Here is a 26,289-nt window from a genome sequence, read left to right as displayed (position 1 = left end):
AACATTCAACTTTGAGAAAGGATTCATTTGTGATATGAAATGGATGGAAATTTTTTGAAAACAAAATTTGCCATTTGCAACCCACTGTCTGGTTTTTGCATAGACACTCTCTTAAATAATTCTTTATAGCATTATAAAATAAAAGCAATGCTTTTGGAAATTAATTATAAAAAATCTATTTCCAAGCATTTTTGTCTTCAAAGTTGTTCTTTTAAGTAACTGACACAATATAAACTTTAATTGATTAATATCATAAATCACTAAGGAAGTATGGAAATATAAAATAAAAAAAAAGAATACACGTATTCTAAAAACAGATTTATGTATTATATTATGATATGGTTGTAAAAGTTTTGATTCAGTTATATAAAATTCTGGAATATCAATACAGTGTATGATTATAACAATATACCGATGAAGTATTCAAGCATTTTGTACCCATTCCTGTAATAAATAAAATAAAACAGTAATTATAATATAATTAAAAAATAAACACATGACTTTTTTTCACTAATAATCATACAAAAGTATCATTCCAGTGCCATCAAAAATTCGACCCTTTGACATTATACATTGACCTAAAAATTAACAATGTGTCAAATTTTTATAGTTAACAATGCATGAATAGATATAGGCAACTATTATACTTGTAATAATTTGTTATTGGGTCTTTGTACACTTAGAGACCAGTCACTGATCAGTCAAATTGAACTCTTACATGACTGCTGAACTATCAACTATCATGCTGATAATGGGCTATCACATGACAGCATGACGGTTCATATTTTTTTGGTTTCCCTTTCATAAAACAGGGATCAGATCAGTCACCTGTCATCAGTTATAAATATGTCAGTGGTTAGTCATCAATCCATCACTGATTAGTTATCAATAAGTCATCAATCTGTCAGTGATCTGTCAACAATCAATCATCAATCTGTTACTACTTAGTCCACAATAAGTCATCAATCTGTCAGTCATCAGTCAACAATTAATCATCAATCCGTTGCTTCTTAGTCAACAATAAGTCATCAATCTGTCAGTGATCAGTCAACAATCAATCATCAATCCGTTACTTCTTAGTCAACAATATGTCATCAATCTGTCACTGATACGTCAACAATAAGTCATCAATCTGTCACTGATTAGTCAACAATAAGTCATCAATCTGTCAGAGATCAGTCAACAATCAATCATCAATCCATCACTGATTGGTCAACAATAAGCCATCAATCTGTCAGTGAGCAGTCAACAATCAATCCATCACTGATTAGTCATCAACAAGTTATCAATCTATCAGTGATCAGTCAACAATCAATCATCAATATGAAACTGAGCAGTCATCAACAAGTCATCAATCTATCGGTGATCATTCAATAATCAATTATATGTCAATCAGTGATAAGTTAATAATTAATCAATAATCCACCAGTGGTCAGTCAATAATAAATAATTGATAATCAATTATTGATCTGTCAAACATATATATGGTTCAATGAATGGACTGTACTAAATTATGCCTAAATCTATTGAAAGGTTGCTGGTCCTATGATGTTTACAAGTTCATTATGGGAAAGCAGATAGTAGCATTAACAAATTTCTGTAGTTGGTGAATGGACAGTCGTCAAAATATTTGGTCTTGTAGAACTACAAATCAGTTAGACAGAATAAGACAAGACATGTACTATACTATATAAAACCTGTTGAAAAAACTTGACAAATGAAAACTGCATAGTAAAAATGTCACATAAAAGCAAGAATATGCATAAAAAAATTATTTGTGACAATTCACCACCTAGTCAAAACACCTACAAATGACAAAAATTTGATATTCAATCATTAAATTCTTAAGTATCTTGGTTTGAATTTTTAAAGACTTTGGCAGCTCATCAATCATTAAATCAGACCATTGTCAAATACACTGCAACCCATGTAGATATTGCAATTTGCACCAGTTGACAGTGAATGCATTTTTTTTAAGCTTTTCTAATGTCTACACTACAACTAGTGTGAATTTTAAATTTTCCATGTGTCCAAAGTGAATACATATCAGGAAAATTGTTTGATGATGTGACAGGAGGCTTAGTAAGTCATTCTCATCTCATTAATAAGCCATTTTATCTAATTAATGTGGTGTATAAACAGAACTGTCAAAGAAATTAGCTGAATAAATGCCCACTTTCACCAGTGAGAGTGGAAAATTTGAAATCTCCACGTGCTGTAGTGTATACCATTTAACCAATCTGTTCCAGCATTTAACCAGTGTGTTGTAAAGTTGATCCAAATCCAAAACCTTTTGGTCCAAAGTACTTGGCATAACAAGCTGAAATTATACACAAAAAAAGAACATTTCCTTGAAGTTTCAGGAAGAAAATACAAGTCAAGAACTAAAGGCAAAATTTACATATCTTTTCACAATGCACTGCAAAAAACATTTCCAGGGCAGAAAACTCTACCAAAAACCTCAATTTTCTCTCATTGTAATGAAACATTTCCAAACATGACCAGTGATACAGAGATTAAAAAGTGGATATCAAATAGAAATGACTTCTTATAGAGCAATTATATTGTAAGATTGGTGGATAGTTTTTTGCATGTATGTTTTAATAAGATTTTCCTGTTTTGCTTAACTCTTACAAAAACTTGACTTTATTATTTATTGACTTCCTTGAACGCCCAACCTATGCCTGCAATAAATGTTCCAACAATAACTACAAAAACAGAACGTCATTTCCAACAGAGTATTTTCAGCCATGCATGTTCTGACTTATCACACATACATAGGGCATAACTGATGCTCCATCTCTATAAAGGCATCACTGATCCTCAGTCTCTATAAAAAACAAGAACTTACATTTACAGAAAACATCATCATCTTTATGTGTAAGGGTTGTAGAATCAAGTCCCTTACCACAGGCAGTGCACTTAAAACAACTTTTATGGTAAGTCTGGAAATAGAAACACAAATAATTACAAACAACTCAATCACAAATCTTCAATGGAACCTGGAATTATTCTTTGATTTCAGGAAATTTAGTACAGAAAACAATACATGTAACTTTCCCTTTTCTGAGATAAGTCATTCTGTCATTGCTGAGAGTTTAGGTTAGTAACAAAAAAAGACAAGATTAACTTATTGACACTTTTTAGTTGCTATTAACATCCTCTTTTGGCACTGGTTTCATAAAATAATCTCTTTAAGGTTTTTTTTTTATAAATCTAAAGAATTCCAAATTCAGATAAGACCTTGTTTACAGCTAAAGAAATTACTAATTACATATTAGCTGCAGTCAGTTTTAACTAGAAATACTGTGTGCAAACTCCCAAAGAGAATACCCCCTCTTGCTTCAAATGAAGTTTAATATCAAACATGAAAGCTCAATTATCTCCCTTATATAACATGTAAAACCCTTAAATTATCTCCCATAAGAGTATTTTGACAGAAACTATACTCCTTCATGCACATCCACACATGATGCCCAGCCTGCCTACAAAATTTCATCAAAATTTCTAGAGCAGTTTAGAAGGAGTTGCACTTGCAACAGACAGACAGGTGATTCCTATTAACCCCCACCCAAAATTTGGGGGTATACAATAATTATGTATTTTTCAATGTGCCATCAAAAAGCAATACATTTTACACTAGTGACATCTTACAAAACTGACTATTGGTGCATAATGATCCTATCAGTCCACCCTGAAAAAAATCAACTTTGATGTTTCTTCATTGACTCAACTAATCAGTTTTTATTTTCATCATTTACTGTCCATAAATTTGTTGATCAATATTTTGGGTGTATTTCTTGAAAAACAGTGTTTCCTTCATTTTTTTTTCAGAAAAAAAATCATTCTCCTACAAACATCCAATGTTCAGTGTAGATAAACAGCTAGCAATTTTTTTAAGTATGGCCTAAATATCCTGTTAACATTTTGGAGTTTCTGGATTTTTGCTACTCTCTCTGAGTTTTTACAAAGGCAATGGAAAGTGTGAGTCTCGTTGCCATCTAAAAATTTGACTATGTGACACATACCTGTGACTATGTGACACATACCTTTGACTATGTGACACATACCTTTGAACTTATAACAAAATAAAATAAGTACAAACATTCCTTTAAAGTGATAGAGTGATCACAATGATGTTACATTAAGACTAACAGACGGACTGACAAACAGTAGTACTAATTTATACCCCTTTTTTACAACTTGGAAAGGGGATAAAATGAGGGAATTTATTTGCACTAATGACAACATTCTATGAGTGTTATATTTAGAAAAATAGTAACAGAATTAGGGGTCATGCAAAAATTGGGAAGCTTTCAATTCTTTACTCTTACTTCTAATAATTTTGAAAACAAACAGAAGTAAAAATAATATCCCAAACAATGCCGTAAACAGGAATTTGAGACCATCTAAAAGCTATGCATTGACCATGCAAATAATTCCTAAGTTTTTGCTTACAAAATTGTTTTTTATAAATGTAGACAGACAGACTGAGGGGGCATCAATAATGAAAAAGATATAGACCTAGTGCAAGGAGCAATAGATAAGTTTCTACCAGAATCACAACAATTAATCAAAGACCTAAAATACAAACTACTTATAACCTAACCTGCTCCTTTGTTGGATTCTCCTCCTAGTAAAATGTATATATAGTATAAATACTTCACCATTTTTATCAAAATATGTAGAACCGCATAGAATGAGACAAATTTAGCACAGACGAACAGACATAAATTATCATAAATTAATCTATTTAACTTCTTGATAATAAGACACAAAATCATCTCAATATTTTATGTACATATCAATGTAAGAATAAAATGCCTCACAGGGTTCAGCTTAAAACGACTTTAAAGGTTGAACCCTGAATAGTTTAGACAAGTATGGACACACCATTCAAAGTTGATACAGCTTTGAATTTTGATTGTGATAAGATATTTGAAACAGGACAAGAATTTGGCAATAATTGAAATGGTCAATTTTTGGCCCCTTATTCCTGAATCCTTCTTTTCCGTTCAAACCCAGTGATACAATTTGGAGTGTTTCATTTGTTTTTACTCAATTAATCAAATATAAAAAAAAACTTGTCTTCTGGCCCCTTTGTGGCCTTTTGGCTCAAGTCACAACCCCCCTCCCCAAATCAACCCCAGTGCTCCTTAGCAGTAATGGCATCTTCTAGAAAAATTCATGAGATCCATTTATTTTTACTCAAGTTTTTCGCCCCACACATGGAAAGTCGTTATTCAGTCCCCTTATTCCAAAACAATTCAAGTCTTTAACCCACAAAATCAATCCAAGCCTTCCTTTGGTGATATGACTCTTGTTATACAATATCAAAGTGATCCATTCACTAATAATCTATTATAATAATATATATTGTTATTTGGTTCTCCATATTTGACCCTAATTTCTAAAGTGTTGAAGTTTTAACCCCTAAAATCAATGAGTCTAACCTTTACGGTATGGAATATTGTGGAATAACAACATTGACATTTCTATGCTTTTATTAGAGAATTATATAATTAAGTTCTATAACATTCTTGTTTTTGGCCCCTAATTCTAAAATGGTTGGAGCCACAAATCAACACCAACCTTCCTTCTGTAAAATTTTATATAGATCAATCAACTAATATTCAAGTTATAGCATGACAACCACAGACACTAACAATGACAGCACTATGCTATTATACCACCGCAAATTGTAGTCGTGTAAAAGAGAAGTGGTCATACAACTAAAATCAAATTGATAGATTGATTGATTGATTGTGATTTTATATCCTACAGCAGATACTTCATGCACTGGGGAGTATCAAACATTCTCTGCTGTGTTCCAGTTTAACATGTTGAACCAGATTTTTAATATGCTAACACACAGTTCCAACTCCTAGCCAACCAATCACCAATCAACCTCCTACATGCCACATGCTTGGGAAAGTTCTTATATCAGATCATAAACATCATGTCTGTGTATAACCATCATGAATTGACAACTCATAATCAACTACTAGGATATATAATTCATAAAACCCACCTGGCCTCCACCAAAAACTTTTTCAGCAAAATAGACAGCTTTGCCACACCGAGGACAGATATCCCCTCCACCAATCACTGCATGTTGCTTGGTTTCTGGAAGTAGGGGAGCTGCCTGTGCTATTGAAAGGCTAGAGACATTCCTAGAAACAGAAAAAAACATGTTTAGTATGAGTTGTAACATGAATTGAATGCAAGGCAATGTGCTCTTATTTGTTTCTTTGTTTTTTATTGTTTTTTTTTTATTGTAATTTGTATATGACTACTTAAGAGGTAGTCTTGTGGACATTTCCCATGTATCTGTATGTGACTACTTGAGTGATTGTTTCAAGTTTAAAATGGTATGAACAAATATTAATGAATTGAACCCAATGTCACAGTGAGCCTAGCACTGCAGAGAGCCAACTGTTACAGTGATCCTAGCATTGCAAAGGGCCTAATGTCACATAGAGCCTAGCATTGCAGAGAGCCTAATGTCACAGTGAGTCTAGCATTGTAGAGAGCCCCATGTCACAGCGAGTCAAGCATTGCAGTGTGCCTAATGCTACAGTGAGCCTAGTATATCAGAGACCTAATGTCACAGTAAGCCTAGTGTTGTGGAGAGCCTAATGCTACAGTGAACCTAGTATAACAGAGAGCCTAATGTCACAGTAAGCCTAGTGTTGTGGAGAGCCTAATGCTACAGTGAACCTAGTATAACAGAGAGCCTAATGTCACAGTAAGCCTAGCATTGCAGAGAGCCTAATATCACGGTAAGCCTAGCATTGCTGAGAGCCTAATGTCACAGTAAGCCTAGCACTGCAGTGTGCTTAATGCTACAGTGAGCCTAGTATTGCAGAGAAATTTTTCAAAATAAAAAAAAATCATTTTATACTTAAATAATAAAACTTCACATCTTCATAAGCATCATAATATAATGAGTACATGTATAATGTGCCAGTTTAAAACTATACTGTGGTTTGTGAAATCACATTCAATAGAATTCCTGATGAACAGACAGACAGAATGAGAATTTGAATTTCTGTTCAGAATTATCTACCATCTTTTTTTTGTTTAATGTTTATGTGTTGCCATTCAGAGCAGATGTAACAATTCAAGGCCAGCTATTCAGAGCAGACGTAACAATTGAATGCCAGCCATTCAGAGCAGATGTAACAATTCAAGGCCAGCCATTCAGAGCAGACGTAACAATTCAAGGCCAGCCATTCAGAGCAGACGTAACAATTCAAGGCCAGCCATTCAGAGCAGACTTAACAATTGAAGGCATTAAATGCTCATCCATATTAAACATAAACTATGTAAAAATCAATCAAGGAATACATGGATGGAAATTTAGACAAGGTGATTCCAAAATTCTCCTTTCCAGATATCTGGGCACTTTGGGGTCTATGCAGTGTATACAGGTGCAGTTCATAGTTGCCTTTTGTTACCATTCCTAGAACCCCAAAAGCTAATTCAAAATCTGTAGCAACAATCTTCTTAATTGATAAAAATTCTTCTTTTAAAGTATCTTTTGAACAGATAATCCAAAGCATTTTTAATATTAATTTCTATGTTCAAAGATATTTACGATTGCAAAAATATGGATTTTTCCATCTCAGCATATGGACTTTGTAGTTCTGAATTGCTTCCAGTCAATTTTAAATTCCTTCAACTGACCAATCAAATTAAAGTGTGACATCACACTGAATGCCCCTCAAATTTTTTTATGGTAGAGGGGGTATAAGTACATACTCCCTAGTGACTTCTCCAGCATTGCCTGTATCCATAGATAAACCAGAGGCTCCACCAGCAAATCCATATCCTTTTGGTCCAAACAGTTTACCATAACAGTTCTTACAGTAGATATCAGAGCCATGGTCAGTACAGGTTGTACTATCTAACATCTTGTTACAATTGCCTACAGAAAAAAAAATTCCATCCGAAATATGAAATTGTCATAATGCATTACCTAGAAAATTACTAAGTTGTACAATTAACAGGAAGTTAATAAGTAAGGAACCAGGAAAAGAGACATGGTACAAGTCATCATGCAAAAGCAACATACCAAATAACTAAGAATTCCCTCCAGCAGAAAGTGAGAAATATGTTATGAAAAGTGTAACAGAGTGACAGACAAGGTGATTGTAATGAAACAGAGTGACAGACAAGGTGATTGTAATGAAACAGAGTGACAAACAAGGTGATTGTAATGTAACAGAGTGACAGACAAGGTGATTGTAATGAAACAGAGTGACAGACAAGGTGATTGTTATGAAACTGAGTGACAGACAAGGTGATTGTAATGAAACAGAGTGACAGACAAGGTGATTGTAATGAAAAAGAGTGACAGACAAGGTGATTGTATTGTAACAAAGTGACAGACAAGGTGATTGTATTGTAACAGAATGACAGACAAGGTGATTGTAATGAAACAGAGTGACAGACAAGGTGATTGTAATGAAACTGAGTGACAGACAAGGTGATTGTATTGTAACAGAATGACAGACAAGGTGATTGTAATGAAACAGAGTGACAGACAAGGTGATTGTAATGAAACAGAGTGACAGACAAGGTGATTGTTATGAAACTGAGTGACAGACAAGGTGATTGTAATGAAACAGAGTGACAGACAAGGTGATTGTAATGAAACAGAGTGACAGACAAGGTGATTGTAATGAAAAAGAGTGACAGACAAGGTGATTGTATTGTAACAAAGTGACAGACAAGGTGATTGTAATGAAATAGAGTGACAGACAAGGTGAAACAGAGTGAAAGACAAGGTGAAACATAGTGACAGACAAGGTGATTTTAATGAAACAGAGTGACAGACAGGGTGAATGAATGGATGGTATAATGATTTAAAACATTTTTCTTTATAACAATAGATCTGAACTAAAAAGTATGCATGAGTTGTTTCTTAGATTTTGTAATAAAATTTCTCAAACAAATATTCAAGGCACATTTTTATATGACTTGGGAAACAAACACAAATTTAAAGTTGCATGAAAATAATTTGTTCCAAGAAACCATGAAAAAAAGATGGCTCAAAAAATGTCACAGTATACAGTACTTTTGCTTGCTGATTCATACATGTATCTGTAACTTAGAATAAATTACCCACCACATCTAAGACATAACTTGTGGTACTTCTGTCCTAATGCACTGACTTCTTCGGCAAAGTAGACAGCCTTGCCACATTTTGGGCAAACATTGCCTCCTCCTAGTTTTCTACTACTATCACCATTAACCAATGGGGCAGCTTGGGCTTTTTGATATGTGGATACATCTCTGAAAGTGGAAGAGTAATGCAGTTGTACTTCTTTCTTCCAATATCAAAACAGTTAGATTATCTCCCTTTGTATCAAGCAACAGTAACTATCTTGTTTCAAAAATTTCTTAATATAATTCCATCCTTTATGTAATGTTTCAAAAGAATCTGTTCCATGGTTCTTGAGGAGTTACACATACAATCATTAACGTAAATACCTTTTTAAACATTTAAGTTTGATTAACTCTCTTTGCAAGAATCCAACCGATGCACCTGGCACATGCTTCCTTCGCAAGAATCCAACCGATGCGCCTGGCACATGCTTCCTTTGCAAGAATCCAACCAACGCACCTGGTCTATGCTTCTTTTGCAAGATTCCAACCAATGAACCTGGTCCATGCTTCCAATTTTTAGTAGAGTCCAGGTTTCTCATTTACTTTTATTTCTTTGTACATAATATTTTAGTAATTTCATGTTTTTTTGTTGTGTGTCTTTGTTTTCTCTGTCTTGTTTTTGACTTTGAAATATATATACTTTTGATTTCTGCTCATAACTTGGTTCCCTTGATTAACATAGATAGAAATTGGGCCTATTGTACACCTACATATAATACTCAACTTCCATTTGAAATTTACAATGTCTACAGAAATGTTGAGTGTGAGACAGAGGTCCAGTTTAATAAAAAAAATCTTCAAATGCTGAATGTCGTCAAATCTTGATTTAACTAAATATTCAACCAATAAAACCCCTAAAGTAACTTATTTGAGGTTTCTTATAAAACCTAGGCCATTCATCAACCTACCAGCAGAAACATTTCACATAATTTCATAATTTACAGAAGATAATATGTCAAGCATACCTTGTTGTAATTTCTCCCCTGACACCTGTATCCATGTTTAATCCTGAGGCACCACCAGCAAATCCGTAACCCTTTGGACCAAACTGTTTTCCGTAGCAAGCTTTACAATAGATCTCTCCGTCGTGGTCATTACATGTAGTACTGTCTAAAGACTTTTTACATAGATCTTGAAAAGAATATTTTCAAAAATATTTCATCAAGCCATACGTACATATATCTATGTAAAAGTCTAATCAAACCAAAAAAATCTTGTTAAAATAAAAAAGGTTTTAAGAAAATTCACAAAAAATGACAAATTAGTTTTAATCTAGATAAACTGAGTAAAGCTCACAAAAGGATACCTCTAATCCACATACAACATCTGTACTTGTTTCTAGAAAAGCAAAGGATGCTTACCCTACCGGTACACCTGGTCCATGCTCCCAGTTTTTAGGGGAGTCCGAGTTGCTCATTTGCTTTTCTTACTTTGTATGTATGATTTTAGTTGCTTTGTGTTCTTTGTTGTGTGTATCTGCTTTCCATGTCTGGTCTTTGTCTCTGGATTACATTCTTTTGATTACTGCCATAACCTTAGTTCCCTTGACTACTCTCTCCCAGTAACCATAGGGTCAAAATATAACCCAAGACATTAAAATGAAAGTTGATGTCACATGGTCAAAATATAACCCAAGACATTAAATGGAAGTTGATGTCACATGGTCAAAATATAACCTAAGATATTAAAATGGAAGTTGATGTCACATGGTCAAAACATAACATAAGACATTAAAATGGAAGTTGATGTCACATGGTCAAAATACAACCCAAGTCATTAAATGGAAGTTGATGTCACATGGTCAAAATATAACCCAAGTCATTAAATGGAAGTTGATGTCACATGGTCAAAATACAACCCAAGACATTAAAATGGAAGTTGATGTCACATGGTCAAAATACAACCCAAGTCATTAAATGGAAGTTGATGTCACATGGTCAAAATACAACCCAAGACATTAAAATGGAAGTTGATGTTACTTCAGTGTGAAATCCCACAATAAGGCATAACTTTATAAAGCCACAATGATAATATCATAACTAGTTGCAGCAATGAAAAATAAAAAAAAAAACCAATGGGTAAACCTGTCAACACCGAATGCTGGGTAAATCTGTCTAAACCTGTCTAAACAAAACACTGGGTAAACCTGTCTAAACTGAACACTGGGTAAACCTGTCTAAACCAAACATTAGGTAAATCTGTCTAAATTGAACATTAAGTAAACTTTTCTAAACCGAATACTGGGTAAACCTGTATAAACCAAACACTGGGTTATCACTGATTTCAAGAGTTATTTCCCTAACCCAAGGTCTAATTCCTTCACTGAACAAATATTTTAGTACAAAAGGGGTTTGGTTTAGACAGGTTTCACTGTATACTTTCTTCTACATGTAACACCTTTTACAAGTACATGTATTACTCAATCATTTATCAATATTCATCAACATACATGCACTTTTATATCCCTAAACATGATGTATTCCCTCAAATGACAATACACTTATACAAGTATTGGGAATATTTCATCATTCATTGATATTCATCAATACATGTACATGTATATATACCTATAAACAAGCTGAATGCTCTAATATAGCAATACAAATTTGTCTAACACCTTAATTATACAAGTACTGGTACCATTTCATCAATTATCAATATTCATCAACATTCAAAATAGATACATAGATGTACATGTAAACCCCTAAACATGCTGAATTCATTAAAATGACAATCCACTGTTGTCTAATACCTTATACATATTATACAAGTATCAGAAATATTTTTTTTCATTTATCGATATTAATAAACAACTAAATATGGGTATACAATTATCAATACATACATGTACATGAAGCACTAATATTCCAATCTTAAACACAAAGTTCCTCACAGTTTTAATCATCAAGATTGAAAATGGATAAAAAATCAGATACATAAAGGTATCAAATAGAAATCAACACCTATAAATCTTAGTTTATCCTGGAGGAAAATTGGAGAGATTAGCAGACGACAATCAATATATCACAACAGTCAAGAGCTTCATTAAGTTATCTTACAATGGAAAAGTGAAGTGATTTGTCCATGGGAAAAATACAAGGGACTTATAGCAATATAGTAAACAATCATTGCTTTACATTGAGTTGTGTTGTTCCAACATTTGAATGAACACTCTCCACTTGATTTTTTCCCAGCTCACAAGCAAATGATGTGTACATGGAATTCACATCACTTGATTTTCATGTAAAGACTCTATCAACATGAATTTTATGTACATTTATCCCAAAATATATTTGCTTGATACAGGTGAGAGTTATATGAAATTAATGCAAAATGTGTGCAGTGAGTTTGTCAGTGTACACTATTAAAAAATGGTACATGTAAATTAACATGAACTTAATGAGTACATAGAGATTTTGTCAAGCTTGACCTTGACTTGAAAACAGGGCTTAATTTTCAAATGCATAGACCCATTCTGCATATGAAATCCAATTTTTGTTGAAATCTAAAAAAAAAAAAAAAAATTGGACTTTTTACCTGTCGATAATGATGAAATGACAATCTAAATACACAGGATGAGCATATTTAGAAATAGGGCATTACTGGAACATTAAGTTATATGTCACCACGCAATAGAGAAAAAAGTGGAATAGCAAAATGTTCAAAAACTTCGCTGAAAATTAATCTTAACCTGTGTTTTAGGGTATTAAACAACTGTGCAAAGCTTCAAAAAAGCATCACTGATCTTTTCTCAAAATAACATCTGAAAACCATCAAGATGGAGGGACATGCAACTTTTCTGAGATACAAGGTACATAATAAAAATTGCAGAATATTTGAAATCACCTGTGAAAATCAACGTATTTCCTCTCAGAAGCAGATATCCCCCTTTTTAATAACATACATGTACTAAGAATAACACAGTATATAGGTTAATGTAATACAAAGAGACCTATCTAATCTGAATCCTTTCAGGATTTTGAAATAAGTTTGGTTTAGACAGGTAATCAGTTTAGAAAGGTTTCTGGTTTAGACAAATAATCAATTTAGACAGGTTTTTGGTTTAGACAGGAGTTTGCTATAGACAAATGCTTGGTTTAGATAGGTGTTTGCTTTAGACAAATGTTTGGTTTATACAGGTTTTTTGTTTAGACAGTTTACCCAGGTTCAAAATACAATTAAGAAGGTACACCTGGGGTAAGGGACAAAACTCTTAAAAATCATTGGAACATTTGTATTCAGCATTTTACGTCAATCTCAAGTAAGCATCAAAGTAACTTGGATTGATTTCATTCTGTTTCAAATGAAAGCTTGAAAGGCTTTGGTGAAATTAAATTCACTGATTTCAAGAGTTATGTCCCTTACCCTAGGTCTACCTCCTTAAACTGATAATAAGGAACTTATAAAAGTGTCTGGAGAAGACAGGATTTCAGAATATTTAGGGTTTGGTTTATCCAGAGTAAACTGTAGGGTAAATGTTGTTTCAATAGGGGCATAAAGAGCATAAAACAAAAACACAGAATCACTTGAAACCACACCCTTGGAATAAATTGTCATAAAATCTGGATAACCATGGATGGATCAATAATCAGATAAAACAAGTGACATGTAATAAAGTTTCCATTATAGCCAATAGTGATTAGCATTGTATCCTTGAACCTCAACATTTTTCCATTGTCTTTCTTGTCAAGATATTTTTTTATTGTTACTGCCTGATATTTTCTTTCTCTGGCTATAGCAATAATACTAAAAAAAAACAGCAGAAATTTCCAATGAGAAATTGCGGTCAAAGCAACTGTGACATCACCAATATATTGAGGGTTTCCTCATCATTCATTGAAAACCAATGGGTAGTCTTGGGCTGACATTGTCATCCTGGTGGGGTTGCTGTCTGACTTTTACATATACACCATACCTACTCTTGTTATATTTAAAATGTAATTACTTTCCCTAGGCTAAATTGCACTACCAACTGGAATTAAAATGGAAATTCTAAAATTCTGAGTGATTCTTTCAAAAGAAAATATTTGATCGATAAATCATACCATGCATAGTTCTTAGAAGAGCCGGTACTTCAGATATTTAAAATCTTTATAAAAATATATACAATTATAGGTATTTAAGGTCAAGTAAATAGAAAAAAGTGGAACAAAAAGTTTATACAAATATTAAGTTTGGAACAAAAAAAATTCATTTATTGATTGACTGATTGAAGGTACATGTATATAAGAAAGATACATGTAATTCAAATTTATTTCAAATATAATAAGAATGGATATGGTGAATATGTAAAACAGACAACAACCCTACTGGGATGAAAAATGTCAGCTCAAGGCCATCCATGGGTCTTCATTGAACAACAAGGAAACCCTAATACCACAGGGCAGGCTACAGCTGGCCCCAAACCTAATACCACAGGGCAGGCTGCAGCTGGCCCAAAACCTAAAACCACAGGGCAGGCTGCAGCTGGCCCCAAACCTAATACCACAGGGCAGGCTGCAGCTGGCCCCAAAACATCATCATAAACAAGTACAACAAAATATTTCATGGTGAAAACATTTAATCAGTCTTCTAACTGTCACTATGGCAACAATGATTCATCAAACAGTGACAATGGCCACTACAATTGATTAGGCAACTAATCACTACCACATGTATACTGTATGGCAACTATATTTAAAAAGATTTATACTGTCAACGTATGAAATTTCCCTAAATCTGCTAAATTTTGCAGATTTGGTCAAGTGAACATATATTAGCAGGTTTCAATTTCACAGTTTCACAGTTTCACACAAGAGGCTCCCTGGAGCCTGAATCGCTCACCTGGTAAAATTTTGTCTTTCAATGGCAATGAATTTAACTAGAAGTTTACTAATAATTTTGACCCAAGAAGACTTTGGTTGCACTTATCATAAGGATCAATACATGGCTTAGCAGATAAAAATGAAAATTTGACCACAGATATATCTCATCATGCTGAACACTTTTACCCTAAGTCGAATTTGGCCAATTAACCTGACAGTTTAAGAGATATATAATCGAAAAACTACAGTCTGACTCCTATGTTCTATTTTTAGTAAGTAGGGTCAGAGGAGATTTTTGAAAGAAATAACATTAAAAGCAGCAAAAAAACATTGAAAAAGGGCAATGACTCCTAAATGGCTAGACAGATTAAAATGAAAATTTGACCACAGATAGATCTCATCATGCTGAACGCTTCTATCCATGTACAAATTTGGCTTAACCTAACAGTTATGGAGATATATGCGAAAAACTACAGTCTGAAATTTTCTAAGTCCAAGGGCCATAACTTCTGTAAATGTCATTCAACCATAACCAAAGTCAAATATAATTTGTAACTTCTCATAGTAAGACTACATACAAAATTTAAAATCAATTGGTGAAAGCATTTCAAAAAAAGTGCGGAAAACTGTAAATTCATTGAAATTCTCTAAGTCCAAGGGCCATAACTTCCATAAAAATCATTCAACCATAACCAAAGTCAACCTCAATCTGTAAATTCTCATAGTTAGACTATATACAAAATTTGAAATCATTTGGTGAAAGCATTCCAAAAAAAAGTGCGGAAAACTGTATATTCACTGAAATTTTCTAAGTCCAAGGGCCATAACTTCTGTAAAAATCATCCAATTGTAACCAAAATCGAACTCAATCTGTAACTCTTCATAATAAGACCACATAGCAAAAACAAACTTATTTGGTAAAAGCATAAGAACAAAAAGTGTGGAAAACGTGGACAGATGGATGAATGCTTGGCATTTCCATGTCTCCTCGCGACACGTCGCGGGGGACAAAAATAGCAAAAAAAACATCGAAAAAGGAAAGTAACTCCTAAATGGCTAGAAATATTAAAATGAAAATTTGACCATAGATTTCTATTTTCTATTTTAGTATGTTCTATTTTTAGTAACAGCGGCCATTTCTTTTGACGGATCAAAAATCTAAACACTACTTTTGTGCAAGATACCCTTAAGAACATCTGTGCCAAGTTTCATGTAATACCTCTCAGTAGTTTAAGAGGAGAAGATTTTAGAAAAATTGTTAAGGACGACGGACGCCAAGAGAAGGCAATAGCTCACACGGTCTTCCACCAGATGAGCTAACAATGATAAGCATTAACTTGTAAATAAATATATATAGTGTTAAAATTAATACCTTTGCAGTATTTATTATGAATCTGAGTAAGAGAAGAAAATTTGTTCAATGCAGAGAACAGGTGTGAACCATCAAGTTTGTAGTTTGTGTTGTTTAATCCTAATAAACAGCATTTAAAGCACATAATTGGACTTAAATGGGGTTTTTTTATTTTTCAAGTTCCATTAAACAGAATAACATGATTCTAGGCTTTTCCTATGGAGGATAGAGCTATTTGTACTTATGGTGCATTCACAAAGTCAAATAATGCACATTCATTTGCATTCAAACCAAATTCTAATCAAGTTAAGCGTTCACACGTAAAACAAATTTCTAATGTGAACTGAAATAATGTGCATTGTTGAATTCACTTCTGGATATATTTTCAATAATGCATATTCAATAATTCAATTATTAGCATTCAATTCATATTGAAATGCCATGTGACAATATTAGTGAAAGTGAAATTCTTAAATCAAATCAGATGCAAATAAATGTTTTAACACATGTGAACGCAATGTGAATTCAGATACATGTGAACGCAATGTGAATTCAGATACATGTGAAAGTTATCAATGTTTTGAAAGTGTATTGACTCAGTTCAAATTGGACAATTTGAATGTGTTATTGCAGCATTAAATAAAATTTAAATTTGATAGTTAATGGTTGTTAAATCACTCATGTATAATAAGACTATGCTAGACTTCCTAAAACACACTGTTCATCTGGGCTAAAAGCCCTTAGTACATACAACATATCTAAAATATGTTACTTCCAAACTAAAGATTTGAGTTCTTCATGTTTCATAGGACCAGGCTGGTGCTGTCAACAAATAACTAGAATACCATAACAGAAATACTGGCAGAAGGAACAGAAATACTAGCGGAAGGAACAGAAATACTGGCGGAAGGAAAAACCGAAAGATTATTTTAACAGAATAAAGCACATATTATATTTTGATAAAGCCAGTCTACCTGTACAACACCTCAAAAGTGAAGTATGCAAAGTTTTAGTCTATAAATTGTTTGTTTTAGTTATCTCAGAATTAACATCAGCACATAATAATGTTCCTAGAAAGAAATATGAAAGTTTAAAGAAAACATTTTTTTAATATTTAAGGGGTTTCCTGATGTAAAACATGGATTTTGTCATTGTTTGACGAATGGACATGGGACCATCTTCTAATCTAACGCTCCTTAACCTGATGAATCTGTCACACTCTCTTTATCATACAGTGCACTTCCTATTTTGTTTTTCTACCTGAATCACTTATGGGGTTTCCTATATAGTTTTGAGGAAGGTGAGCAGGGTGGGGGTATTACAAAGTGAGTTTTGCTCACAATTTTTCTAGTTTTATAATGGACCATTCTTTGTATGACTTGAAAGAGTAATAGCAGTAATCAAAGAGTAATCAAGGGAACCAAAGTTATAGCAGTAATCAAAGAGTAATCAAGGGAACCAAGGTTATAGTGGTAATCAAAGAGTGATCAAGGGAACCAAGGTTATAGCAGTAATCAGAGTAATCAAGGGAACCAAGGTTATAGCGGTAATCAAAGAGTGATCAAGGGAACCAAGGTTATAGCAGTAATCAAAATGTGATCAAGGGAACCAAGGTTATAGCGGTAATCAAAGAGTAATCAAGGGAACCAAGGTTATAGCGGTAATCAAAAGAATGAAAATCTTGAAAATCAAGAAATTATAATTAAAAAAGTTGGTTTTACATTTTTCTATAAATTCTGTCAATTTTCATCTTTCATGAATATTTTCACTTTATTTAATTTGGGGCCTTTTACAGCTTGCTTTATGATATTGGTTTATCCCTCATTGAAGACTGTGTGGAGACATACAGAATTAAATTGTTCCTTACTTGGCTTTGGTAGATGACTGTCTCATTGACAATCACCCCACATCTCTTACTTTTATACTTATAAATGTATACTGTAATAGTTTTTAAACCAAGAAACATTATTAACAAAAGTAATCAAAGTAACTAAGATTCTAGCAGAAATTAAAAGAATGTGATCCAGGGACAAGGGCCAGACATGGAAAACAGATATACACAGCAAAGAGCATTAAGTAACCAAAATAATACATACAAAGTAAAAAAAAGTAAATGAGCAACTTGGACTCCTCTAAAAACTGGCAGCATGAACCAGGTGCACTGGTAGGCTAAGTGTTTTCTGCTTCTAGAAACACCTGCCGAGTTGCTCATAAAAAGTCAAGTCCAGGGTAGACGAAAGAGGAAAGGAAAACTATGGCAAGTTGAACAAATGGCTTTCATGGTACAGATGAATACACTATATAAAGATCCAAAAGTTCAAGATGATGACCATAAATTATATCCATTTGATATATATCATTAAAACTCTATTTAGAGAAAAAAAACATAATTAAAATGTAAACTGAGATAGCTTTGAAAAACCTTGAATTTCATTTCAACTCTGTAAACAAAGATTTTTATTTTAAATACTATTCTTGGAGATATGTTATTAGTTCATTTTTCTTTGAAATATGACAAATTCTACGTATTAGGAAAAATTCATTTAATATAGACCCCATTAGAGTATTATAAATTTTCAAAGATTTTAATACGGAAAAACAAATCCTGGAGTTAAGGACATAAATTCCAAACCTAATCAGAAAAAAAAAATGAGTGTGGAAATTAAATCTACAGTTATACAGAGTGAAATCTGCCATAACCAAACCCCACAAGCACTAAAAAAACTGTTACCATACATTCAACAAATGATTAGCTAACACAGATTTAAGTGCCAGTCTCTCTAAGAATCTGGCAGTGGGTAAAACATGGTATGAAAAAAAACTACCATTATGAAAGTTTAATTTGAGTATTTACACCATCACAATTAAGGGAAAAATATTTTCCATATCACTTTGGTACGTAGTTCTATAATTTCATTGAAATGCACTGAAAATGAACATTTCAATGGTAGATAAATCTGTTAGAAACCTCATTTTACTTATATTCTACTGAAAAATTTTCTGACCAAAACCAATAATGCAGATATCAAATAATGGTCTTTACAATAAAGAAAGCATCCTTGAGTGAAATTATAGTTTCACATCAGAGGGATTTTGACATGCAAGTTTCTGATTTTTCCCATTTTGCCTGGTTCTTATAAAAACTTACAGTTAAAATACAATAAACTCATATGACAGGGCTACAAAAAATGCTTGGTTTCAATTTCAGTTATGTAATGTAAAATTTGTTTTAAACCAAACCTTTCTCAGAGAAAAAACACTTGTTTCATTCAACAAGCTGTGTTCATCTAACGAAAGTTCCTTTCCACCAAAACAATTTTCTCCAGATAGGATTTTTACAGCAACATGACAGATTTTATGCCACTTTTTCCAGATATGATTTTAACAACAACTGAAGACAAATTGTATGCCACTTTTTACAGACCTGATGCTTATAGAAACTAAGACTGATTTTATGCCACTTTTTACAGAAATGATACTTACAGCAACTTAGACAGATTTTATGCCACTTTTTCCCAAGGGCTCTTTTCTCCTCAGCAAAGTACACCTGTCTCCCACACCTTGGACAACCATCGGCTGATCCAAATCGAGGCTTCTCTGTCCCGTTGTTCAGCTTTGGAGCTATCTGAGCAGTCTGTATGTGTGACACATTGCTAAATAACAAATAAGAAAGTCTTCAATATATATGTATATATTAACACTGTGCAGTTTCAATAATATCGATTCTTTACTTTTCATTCACAACACAAAGTTGGTACACAAAGAAGAGTAGAGAGTCAGTCTACTAGACCTATCTCCACCATAGGTTTTTAATTCTTGGTGGAAATGGTTAAACTTTGTGAAATAAATATAACAAGAATGGAATATGGTGAATATGTCAAAGAAACAACAACCCCACCTGGATAATGCCTATGCTCTCCAGTTCAATTTGGTGCCCAAGTTAGAAAATTCAACAAGGTTTTAAGTATCACTCAAGGTAAGAGTCATGCAAAATGTGATTCATGGTTGGAAAGCCTACATATTTTTATTTTTGATATTTTGTTTAAAATGTTTTCGTAAACCATAAACGGAAATTAACAAGTGGTTTTTCATATAACCCTTGTTATTATTAGATAAAAATTATATAGAATGTACAGTAGAATTCAAAATTAAGGGAGATAACTCTGTAAATGACACTAAAATACAAAAGAAACTGTTGGATTTTCAATGTGAATTATCTCTTAAGAGTAGACAGATTGGAATGAATAATTATACATTTCATCATATAGACCTTTAAAGCAACTACAAAATGTAGCTTATTTTGGGATGCATCACATTTTACAGAATTTGCATGACTCTTACAAAGACTGCCACTTAATTACTGTTGAGTTAGTCGTGTTAAGAGTTTTCCATAGTAAGAAAACTCTTGAAGAGGGGAAATGTGACAGGACAAAGGTAAAAATGGAAATAGGAACTCAAAGGCATTTTTTTTAAAACTTTAAGAATGACTTTTATAGACCTCTTTTCAAAGTTTAATGTTGACAACACGTATTGAGGGTATATTGAACATATCAATGCAGTGACAGATACTGTAGGGCTGCATTTATGAGAGAGGTGGGGTCCATCAAAGTCATAATGTCTTAGACTGTAGTACGAATACAAAATCATTCTTAATTATGGTAACAACCCCTTTGTTTTTGTCTATAAAAACAAACTGAAAACATTTCATAAGAAAAATAATGGTAGGTTAAACGGAACCCCATCATATCATTGGCAAAAAGGTAAGGCCAAAAGAAATAGTAGTCTTATTTCCTGCTACCAGAAATAAAAAATAGGGTAGGGGATGGTAGGGAAATTATTTTATTTTTCAAAAACAATTTATATTGACTTAATAGGGGAACAATGCTTGAGCCAAAATGACCTTAAATATTTATGGAAGGTGCAAAAAAGAATAGGAAGCAAGGATTTCATAATTTTTGGCAATGAAGGTAAAAGTACTAGGTACCTCTTAATGACAGGTCTGAGGCAGGGTAGCAGGAAACAGGCATATAATTTTTTTAGCCTAAGACATATCAAATATTCAAATAATACAAACTGGTGGCATCAGTTCAAAACACCTATAAATAGATGTACTACAAATAGGATTCTGTTGAAAATTGGTCTTGATACCATTTTATCATATTAAATACAAACAAACACCAGTTTTATATTTGTAAATTTCGATATGCTGTACACTATTTCAAGGAGTAACCTCTCATCAGCAGCATTAAAGTTAAATATGTACGAAGATCATATTCAAAATATTAATTGTATACAAGAAGTACTCATAACCAAATCTATCGAAAGAGGAAGCCAAATCCAACACCGAAAGGTTCTACCATATGCAATGCAAGGAATGAAGCCTCGGTGTTTTACGTATTTTTAAATTTGGAATACTGCCAAAATTGTGCAAAAATTTCTGAAATTCCATTCAATCTGGAAACCACAGGGACTACAAACAGTCACTTACAGACAGGCATATGTCAACTATAACAAAAGGTATAAAAAAATACCATGATAATTGATAATTTACCCCACCCCCTTCTTAGCTCACCTGGCCAAAGGCCATGCGAGCTATTGCTATCACTTGGCATCCATCGTCCTCGTCGTCCGTTGTCGTTAACAATTATACAAAACTCTAAAACTAATTGACTAATTAGAACCAAACTTGGTATGAATGTTCCTTGGGGTATCCTGCATAGAAATGATGTGGGGATTATTGATTCATAAAAAAACATGGCCACCGTTACTAAAAATAGAACATAGGGTCAGACACTAGTTTTTCGCATATCCATATATCTCCTAAACCGTTAGGTTTAGCTGAATTCTGACATAAGTAAAAGTGTTCAACATGATGAGATTTATCTCTGGTCAAATTTTGGTTTTAATCTGTTAAGTCATGTTGGAGTTATTGCCCCTTTTCAACGATTTTTGCTATTTTTAATGTTATTTCTTTCAAAAATCTTCTCCTCTAACACTACTTGACCAATTGAAACCAAACTTGCTATGAATGTTCCTTGGAGTATACTGCATAAAACAGATGTGGGGATTTTTGATTCTTTGAAAAACTTTGCCGCCATTACTAAAAATAGAACATAGGGGTCAGACAACAGTTTTTCACTTATATCTCCAAAACCAAAAGGTTTATCCAAATTCTTTCAGTAGCTGAAATGATCTATATTATTAGGACTACAAAAGTCTTCAGACTCCTTGTAAGAGTTATTGCCCTTGAAAGGGGAAAAATGACTTTTTTTTAATAGTTTTCAGTCAATATCTTGAAAAATATGATAGATTAAAAGAAACTTTCAATTGTTGAAAAGATCTTGTGATAAGTCCTACCAAAGACTTCTTGTGTCAAAATTGTCGGACAACTTCTTGTTTAATTTATTGCCTTTGAAAGGCAAAATTCAACAAGGTGAGCAATTCAGGCTCCTGGGAGCCTCTTGTTTAATTTCTTCTCTAAACCACACTTGAAAAAACAAATTGTCAAAGAATACAGCCTACCTGCCCATTTATAATGTATTTCCATAATCCCAAAGTATAGAGAAACTGTAAAATATACAATCCACCACAGAAATGATCAGTTTAAAAATAAAAATGCAAATTCTAAAACATGAATACATGTCTAAATTGAAGATGACATTCCCAAATAACTCCACTACCTAATATGATGAAACAACAAGAGATTTTGAGACTGAAATTCCATATCCTATCATTATATAGGCAGATCCATACAGAAATGCATCTCTCACACTTCATCAAACAAAAGCAATAATTACATAAAATCTAATGTTCAAACAGAAATCATGAAGTGTTAATAATGTAACAGCCCGGGTGAATTATGATTTAATAGACTTTGATGTTGACAGAATTTCAAATATTAGTGGTAAGTTGTTTTAACGATGTCCATGTCCCAGGGGTTCCATGTACTTTCAATGCCCAATCCAAAGGTCAAAATAATGTTCAAGAGTAAATCAAAGGAACCAAGATTCTAGCGGAAATCAAAAGAATGTAATCCAGGGACAAAGACCAGACATGGAAAACAGACATACATAACAAGTAACTAAAATAATACATACAAAGTAATAAAAGCAAATGAGCAACTCGGACTCCACTAAAAACTGGAAGCATGGACCAGGTGCACCAGTAGGGTAAGCTGAATTTAGCAAGTACTGAAAATTTAGAATCACTAAATTTAAGTTTTTCGGGTTATTTCTGGACTTTACCTATATGACATATAGAATTCCACTAGCAAATTTTAGCAAGTGGAAATAATTTTTACTAGCAAAATTGAATTTCAACTTGCATTTAGCAAGTATTTCCCCTTAAATTTGATCACTGAAAAGGGCAAGGTGATTGCAAGGCCCATAAAAAGGGCAGGGTGCCAGCACTCACTCTAGACCATCTGACTAATAGTCAAGTGAAGCTTAAGACAAAGCAAAAAATGAAAAAGACAACCCTTTAACTATACATGAGACAACAGACATTTGAAGAAATCCTAGACCCTCAATAGGAATCATATATTAGAAACCCCTACAGTCATTGTCATTTTTTTGTTTGTTTGAAAATAAAGGTAACAACAAAATTACTGAGCACTAATCCAATCCATAATCAAGTAAAGTCCAAATTAAATTTGACAAATTATTACACCACCGTAGTACCTGGTACTGCAACTTGGTAAAGGCATTTCAAATGAAATGGTAGGTTAAATCTAAGTTTTAGAGGATGCATACCTTCCTCTTCCATCGCACCATGAATATACGGGTGGTGATTATAAAGCATTTGCATGCTATAGTGTCATAATCAGTAAAATCAGTGGTTACACCAGCACAAAGAATAATAAAATGTTCATTTGCTAAAAGCAAGCAATTAATTGGACCAAAGTTATCTCCCTTTATAAAAGTCTTATCCAATAATTTGTAGTTGAACCCCTTGAATGTTTAGAAATGACAAAATATTAACTAGAAAAGTTGTGAGCAATGATCAATGAATTAATACCACCACTCAACCATTTGATAGCGTGCATCTTTTGATTAGGACCAAATTCTAACAATGTACAATTTGAATATTCACATTATAAAGCTTCTCCAAAAGTTACATTAAAATTTCATCAGAATAAGAAATGAATACCCTATATTCATAAAAGGCGAAATTCATGTTTTGCTTTTGGAAAATTGCTAAAAACTTTCAAATGTACATCTTCAGTATTTAACAAATATTCTGAGAAAATTTCATTAAATTCCATTCAGTAGTGTAGGAGAAATAAAGTAAAGAGAAGGGTATCTCTGCATAACCAGAGTAAGGACAGCACAGAAAGATACTATACACTGTCATAGAAATCCATCTGAAATGTATAATCCAGGCTTATGATGTTGACAAAGAAAGGGAAAGTTAATAACTTGAGGTCAATATGTTTTTCATACAATTTTGATTTTAAAGGTTCTGTGTAGTCTAAAAGGTTTAGGTATGAAGTAGTTATATCTGTTGTCTCTTTTAAAGCAGTCTTCATAAAGATCAGACAGGAGGCGATTCATGTATGTCTAAAACCCAACAAATTCACTTTTGATCCTTATTCAGAAACATTTACAGACAGCATAGCCAGTCTTAGTTTTATATTTGGGTGTTGCGCATTTTATTAAATTTAAATAGATTGTACATGAAATTAGCCCTTTGTAAGAGTTATCATTCTTGATTTATTTTGATTTGGTTGATTTAAGTGTGATATTGATGTATGGTTTCTTAAAAGATCTGAATACATAAAATGCTATTGTTATTTAAAAATATAGCATTTGAAGAGAAATAAAACATTGCTTATTTGGTGGGTTTTTCTACACCATGAATCACCTGTTCAATAGGCAGTGTCTGAATTTTGTACAGACTGGTACTTAATTTCAATATCATTAGGGTTGATCAAATGTAAATAATCCTTGAAATTAGGTTTCATTAATTATTTATCAATATAATGCACAGTTCCTGTCACAGAAATCCATCTGTTTAATTACAATGTAAAGCATGACACAGACAAATGTACAATGTAGTCAGTAAAGGAATTGCATTGATTTGTTAATCCTCAATACACAAATATTAATTGAATCAACAATCATATGCCAGGAAATCACTTTGGTTGAAAGTTAAAATACAGTACAGCACAGGAGGATTTTGTAGTTCCCACTGTTCATAGTGGAGTTGAACAATCCAAAAAATTTACTCACTTAATAAATCTCATCCAATCTATACATGTCATCAGGTAGATATATACAGCATGACTGCAGTTTTCACATAAAATTTCCAATTGATCTGACATTATGCTGTCCATGAGCATCACAAAACTTTTAAGTTTTCAGGAAGTAAGAACATTGGAAAAAGTTGCCAATAAAAATATTTAAATAGCCAACAATTTTTTAAATATTAGCCCATGATGAGCTTACTTTTGTCTTTCAGACTTAATAAAGTCATGCAGATATTATGACTAAAATGATATTTTTAAAACTTAATGCAGACATTCTGAGGGTGTTCCATAGCAATACAAAATCCTCTACAGGAACACAAATCTAATCAAGAGAACAGAATGCAAATTTCATTCATAATTTTTTAACAAGAAAAGTGTGAAAAACTGAGTCTGCATTCAATTTCAAAGTCCACGAAGTACATATTTCAGCAAAAAATCAATGCACCAGAACACAATTCAAACTTGATCTGTAACTTTTCACGGTAAAACCATATCCTAAATATCAAATGTAGCTATATCTGCAAGCATGACGAAAAAAAATGCAGAAAATTTATTTGCAGATTTATTGGATGGACGGACTGGTGAATGACAGATGGATGGACAATAATAGACTGACATTCTTAAGTAGGGACTGACCGACATATGGTGTGCAAACCTTGAGCCCTCTTTGGCAAAAGATGCTGGTACAGGACTAAAAAGTTCTCATGATTATA

The 26,289-nt window shown here is 32.9% G+C and overlaps 1 protein-coding gene across 5 annotated transcripts in view; it reads right to left on the bottom strand.

The window, feature by feature from the left end:
• Window positions 1-232: 232 nt before the first annotated feature.
• The window catches only part of LOC148610817 (muscle LIM protein Mlp84B-like), a 48,064-nt gene continuing 22,007 nt past the window's right edge, over window positions 233-26,289 (bottom strand). For 4 of the 5 annotated variants that reach the window (XM_088596195.1, XM_088596196.1, XM_088596197.1 and 1 more), the window contains exons 4-10: window positions 19,813-19,982; window positions 10,140-10,305; window positions 9,134-9,300; window positions 7,765-7,930; window positions 6,032-6,173; window positions 2,852-2,945; window positions 233-2,320 (exon numbers count right to left, since the gene is read on the bottom strand). In XM_088596195.1, the coding sequence (XP_088452321.1) occupies window positions 2,253-2,320; window positions 2,852-2,945; window positions 6,032-6,173; window positions 7,765-7,930; window positions 9,134-9,300; window positions 10,140-10,305; window positions 19,813-19,982 (973 nt within the window). In that variant the 3' untranslated portion in view covers window positions 233-2,252. The remainder of the gene's footprint in view (window positions 2,321-2,851; window positions 2,946-6,031; window positions 6,174-7,764; window positions 7,931-9,133; window positions 9,301-10,139; window positions 10,306-19,812; window positions 19,983-26,289) is intronic. The other variant, XM_088596199.1, reaches the window with a different exon arrangement.

This window comes from Perna viridis, chromosome 8, assembly GCF_037379345.1.
Source record: "Perna viridis isolate PV_CMFRI_1.1 ecotype Kerala chromosome 8, ASM3737934v1, whole genome shotgun sequence".
Taxonomy (NCBI): domain Eukaryota; kingdom Metazoa; phylum Mollusca; class Bivalvia; order Mytilida; family Mytilidae; genus Perna; species Perna viridis.
This window is presented reverse-complemented; position numbering and strand designations above follow the sequence as displayed.